The sequence below is a fragment of the Primulina tabacum genome, chromosome 6 (genome assembly GCF_025594145.1).
Source record: "Primulina tabacum isolate GXHZ01 chromosome 6, ASM2559414v2, whole genome shotgun sequence".
NCBI classification, from domain to species: Eukaryota; Viridiplantae; Streptophyta; class Magnoliopsida; order Lamiales; family Gesneriaceae; genus Primulina; species Primulina tabacum.
In genome coordinates this window covers 14,686,600-14,692,345 of record NC_134555.1, presented here as the reverse complement: position 1 = coordinate 14,692,345, position 5,746 = coordinate 14,686,600, and the positions used below count along the sequence as shown (strand labels likewise).

General features: G+C 35.6%; 1 protein-coding gene across 1 annotated transcript; it reads left to right on the top strand.

Annotated features, from left to right (window-relative positions):
* Positions 1-2,404: 2,404 nt before the first annotated feature.
* On the top strand, positions 2,405-5,514 carry LOC142549173 (uncharacterized). The gene is made up of 3 exons (XM_075657990.1): positions 2,405-2,548; positions 3,314-4,265; positions 4,879-5,514. The coding sequence occupies exons 2-3, from the start codon at positions 3,329-3,331 to the stop codon at positions 5,376-5,378; spliced, it is 1,437 nt and encodes a 478-aa protein (XP_075514105.1). The 5' UTR covers positions 2,405-2,548; positions 3,314-3,328; the 3' UTR covers positions 5,379-5,514.
* The last annotated feature ends 232 nt before the right edge of the window (positions 5,515-5,746 follow it).

The following is a 5,746-nucleotide window of genomic DNA, read 5'->3' as shown; positions in this document are numbered from 1 at the left end:
CAGGCTCCTTCTGGGGCTTTTTCTCTCATCCGGGCTCCCTCTGGGGCCTTCTCCAATAGACAGGCTCTCTCTCAAGCCTTTTCTATCACAGGCTATTCTGATGCATCATTATCAGATTTCAAACATATAACCTATCATTCGGAGACGGATTGGTTCGACAAAACAACACCAACATAGAACGAAGAAGAGGGACATGAACGAACGAATTGGCGGAACGAAAAGAATTGAAGCAACTTAGTAAAAAAAATCGAGTGCAGTATTTGTCAAAACATGTAGTAGACAATAGTATTTTAAAACATACATAATCATTAAAACATATAAACCCACTTACACTTGGTTCGAAAATGCGGCTTGAACTTGATTGCCACTTCGACGAAGCCTCGGCCGAAACTTGAACATCATGTAGTTGATACTTTGAGCAGAGTTTCGAGTTGTTTTAGTAGCAATTTGACACGTTTTAGTTGAGGCACGAACGACCGCACGAAGCTTCCTTTTCTTTCTTGCCTTGGCCGAAACTTTGAAGTGAGATGGGAGGGGATTTGAGTTTGATGTTTGCCTCAACTTTTGGGGTATTTATAGGTGAAAAGGTGGCCTTTCCTCTACCCTCCATCAGCCGTCAAAAGCCTCTTCAAATGCCCAATGGTGATGGTCCAATTGGCCTTCAAATGGTCAAAAGTAATCCACAACCAAGGGTCACCTTGTCACTCCTTACATATTGATTATGTCCCATTTCTAGCTCCTACCATGGTTGAATTTTTGCCTCTTTTAGGACAAGCATCAATGAGCTTCCTTGAGCTGATGGTTTAAGCTCATGAGCTAAGGGTTTCCTCCCAAGAATCAATGAGCTTCCTTGAGCTATGATTTTTAGCTTATGAGTTAACGGTTTCCTCCTCCGAGCTATGTCCCTTCAATTCTTGTGGTTTTGCATTGAATCGATTTCTTTTTGAGCTACTTTCCGAGCTTTGTGAGCTGAAAATTTACGTATATTATTGAGTTTCTTTATTCAAAAGTTTTGGATTTTAAAGTCTGATTCTATAGCTTATGTGATTTGCTTCGGAATTTCGGGTGTTCACAGTTTAACCCTCTAGTGTAAATTAATGCCCTTGAGAATGAATGTTCTTTGATATAATTAAGTTTAGGTCTGAGTCGATTTTGCTTGGCTAGTCCAGTTTAGGTAAACCAAATTAGCTTGTGGACGAAGCCAATTCCGTTTGGTTCGGATGCCTCAGTTTATCCATGTTTAGTTTAACTTAGATCAGTTTTGTCTTAAATCATTTATTAATACTAAAACATAAATGTTCCAACAAATTTGATCTATTTCCAAACGTTTACGTTTGTAGTTAAATCTTTTAATAATATCTCTATTATTGTGATTAACCATACGAGCGCCGAAGCTTATTTCTGTATGACGAAAAAAAAAATTTAAACATTCGTTACATCTTGGGTATGAGAGAACGATACACTAAAAATAATAATTTTCGGTCCTTGTGGAAACAATATTCTACTTATCATATACTAAAACCTGAAATCGTGCGCTATCAAGATAAAATGACGCAAGATTCAATAGCCATTATATATCTATCAAGACATTCTAACAATTGCCAAACCTCCAACATCTTAGCTTAATAGCTTGCAAACATTTGACATCATCGAAATTAAGACAATTTTAATTCTAACAGACTTAATATAATTAAAATTATAGTGAAATTAAAAACGTTTTTTTTTCATAAACTAGAGGAACCCTAGCTGCAACTCCTCTTTGGTTTTTACTCGAAAGATAAAAATGGGCGAGTCTGAATGCTTCCAGTGGCCCCTGTTTTAATTTGTCACCTAAAGTTGTAATATATATAATTTATGTGTATACGCGTGATGTATGCGTAATTCTTTTAATCGGCTGAATGACCTTGTATAACCCATAAGGTAAATGAGCTAGATGACTTGATAGTCCATCTTGCTCAAATATAGTAAAACATACAACAAGATCTTCAAGTATTCAGCAAGATTGTTCGATACAAAATATATATCTGGCAAGACATTCTAACACTTACTAAACATCCAAAAGCTTAGCCCAACAACCTGCAAATATTTGTTATCACTGAAACTAACACGATTTTAATTCTAACAAAATTTGTATAATTAAAATTACAGTAAAAAAATTGCATTTTTCACGATTAATCTTATACTAACTTATAAAACTTGTAACTTGACATTGCCGTTTCGTCAAACTTCTTATTCTTTATAACATTGTTAAATATATTTAGCTGGGTAATGAAATTTTTTGGCTGTTTCCAGAGTTTTTTTTTTTTTAATGACGTTTCGAGTCCGATAAAAAGCTTATAATTTCCTTTTTATATGGGGCCAAAATCCCATGTAAAATAATTGAGGCCCGAGAGTACTGATTAGTTGGGCGAATATCCGAGCCGGGTCAGAATATAATGGGTATTTACTTTGACCCTGTCTGTTTCTGTTCACTGTATCGTTTGTAGAAACTCCCAGGTGTACCATTTGTTTTATTTCTCCTGAATATACAATCCGCTTGATTCCTGAGGTAATTTATTGTAATTCAATCATCATTTTGTTGATCAAATTGCCAAATAACGTGGAAAATTCTATGCATTTCCGTTCAGTTTTCTTGAATCCCGATATCTCAATGTTATCTGTTGTTGGCATTGCTATGATATATGGTTGAAACGTTGTCTCGTTCCATGATTTTTGATTCATGGTGATGAAATTTTGCTAAATTTATTTGTTTTTCTTCACCAGATCCAATCATAGGATGTGATTTGAATCAAAGTGTTGTGTTTGTTGTATTTGTATTTGTATTGGAGTTGTTTCTTTGCTTCAAAATTTTACATTTTTTAGGTTCTTCATCCTCGAACTTTATGGATTCTCACCACGTTCTGGTGATTAATAGTGAAGGTAAATGGATTCGTATTGATCGATATTTTTGTGGGAGTATCATTAAAGTGAAATATTGATTTGTTTGGAGATTTACATCTTTAATCAGGTGATCTGACAGGGAAGAGGAAAGGAAAGAAGTTAAAATCTATGCTTATGAATGACATTTGTGGTTATTTTTTTAAACACGTGTAGCTTTGTAACCTTGGATTTTTAACGTTTTTGTAGTTTAGAGTATGATCACAACGAGATGGCAAATTTATATTTCCATGAAGCAATTATCAAATTAATTCTCTTTGCAATAAATTCTGGGATTGGGGATTAATTGAGCGCTCTGTTATTGGATATTAGTGTGAATTCAACTTTTTCTGTCTTTGTTTTAAGTTCTTAATTTATAGCTGTTGGCATTTTACAGTTGTTTCCTTGCATTATGAATCCACCTGTTGATGACCATGAGTTAGAACCAGATAAACTTGAAGAAGAAAAGGAGGGAGGTCCTTTGGTTCATTGTGATCTTTATGATACCGATATAGTTTATAAGATAGCACAGGAACTAGTTCCTGGATTGGCCTCAGCATGTATTGACAACACAACTGGTGGCCTCTTAAAAAGCCCAGCTTCAGTGGCTGTTGATATAAGAAGAGAAATGGTGGATTATCTTATCCAACGAAGTGAAAATTTCTTGGCTGAGTCCGCCCTAGAAGGTGGTGTGAATGAAGAAATATCTGGAAACCCATATGATATTCTCTCTGATTTGATTGACGATTTTTCAAGTTCTAAAAGGAACTTTTTCAGCAGAGTTTCAGGATGGCTACTGAGTGAACGAAGAGAAGACTGGATAGATGATCTGGTGCAAGAGATGGAAATAAATGGTTTTTGGTTGTTGAATAGGAGAGAATCGGTTGCGCAGACTCTCTTGAAGAATGTTGATTTCAAAAACAAATATCATTGTGGAAAGAGCTTTAAATCTGTGGATGATTTAGAAGTGCATAAATTGCACTGCAATTTTAGGACTATGACCTGCACAAATGAAGGGTGCAATTCTAGATTTAGTGCAGCTCAGATAGATCATCATGATTCAACCTGTCCTTTTAAAATACTTCCATGTGAGCAAAACTGCTCTGACAGGATCATGAGGCGTGCAATGGACAGGCATTGTATTACCATATGTCCCATGAAACTTGTGAAATGTCCTTTTTATTCGGTAGGATGCCATTCTACTATTCCTCAATGCGCTATTGACCAGCATCGATCTGAGGGTCTCCATTCTCACGTACTTTACATTCTTCAATCTGTTCATGGTGAAGGAATTAACAGAGACTGTGAAGGAAAGGGCAGAAGATGTCGTAAAGGTAAGCTTCAAAAATGTGTAGTTTATTCCTTAAAGTTCATTGACAGGTAAGGACCATGAAAATTATGGAATAATAATTTCACTCACCATTAATTCTTTGTATTATCTTTACATATTACCTAATTGTTATCAGTCTTTAAGTTGTAGTTATTGATATCTGCTGAAATGCAGCAAACAATCAGATCTATTGCAGAAATGCAATTTAATGAGGTAATGACAACAAACAAAAAAACCTAATGTTTGTCACGAGGTTTTTTTGTTAAGTTGTTGGCGCTCGTTGATTTAGTCTTTTTTTTTAATATTTCCCAGGCCCTTATTTTGTGCTGCTAGCCATCTATGTTTTACATGGGTTGGCGTGTAGATTGGTTCTTATGTGGTAATTTTTTGATATCGCATAAATTATCTTTCTCAAAATCTTTATCTTTTCCAGAACAAGATTAAATATAGGTTTAAAATGACCAGTAGCAAAGTTGTCATGATTCACTTTAAGGATTTGCCTCTTTTCTTCCCTCGTAACCTTTTTGTTCAAGCTTTTACCTTAACAGCCTAGTTCTCGCATGGCTTAATTTACTGAAACTCAGTTTACTTGCCTCCTTTCTGATGACAGCTATCATCTGCTGAACAACTAGCATCAGCTCGTGATGCAAGAGCTTTAACAATTGCTGTCAAAGATCTTGACACAAAACTCGGACCTTTAAAAGTTATAGTAAATGCAAGTCACTCTGAAGAGTTGACCGATTCAGCTGACGAGTTGGAGAGCCCCATCTTACCTATCCAAAATGTTGGGTTAGAGGAGTTTACGAAAAAAGAAGAAAAGCAGATCATATCACACTCCAAAGGTACAGAACATGATGACTTCTGCCAGGAGATGGGGACATCAGTGGACTCATCTGCTAAGGTAAGTGCACAAATTGAGTCACAACTTAAGCAAGAAAACTTGAACGAGTCGCCCCGTTTAAGAAAAGAGGGCATACACTCACCAACCAAAGTTGAAGAGCAGACGAGGAAATCATCCATAGCAGCAGTGGTTGATCCAGATACAGAGGAACATGCTACCTTACCGATCAAGAAGGAAGAGCTCTCAGAATCAATTCATGAGAGGGAGCAGCATAACGAGTCAGCTAACTAGAAGGATTCGATTAAATGACTTAATTCAGAAGAGTTTTTTTGTTTCTCGGATAGAAAAGTTGCGTTTATGTATGAGAAAAGGGTATAATTCTTTTGTTTCTTATCGCTCTGTCGAGCTTCTATTTAATTTGCTGAATGATTTGCATTTAGAAAATGACTGCAGCTCATGTTTCATTTGGTTTATGTAATTGGTTTATTTTTCATTTTTTTTTTTTTTGGTATTGCATCCGGGCAGTTTCCATTTGTTCACATTATAAAGCAATTTTCCTTGCTTTTTTCGCCCTTATTACTTGCAGAGCAGTATTCTCTTAAATTTTTTTAAAAAAATTCCCTGGATAAAATTAATATCAAAAAATTGTAAATTAAACT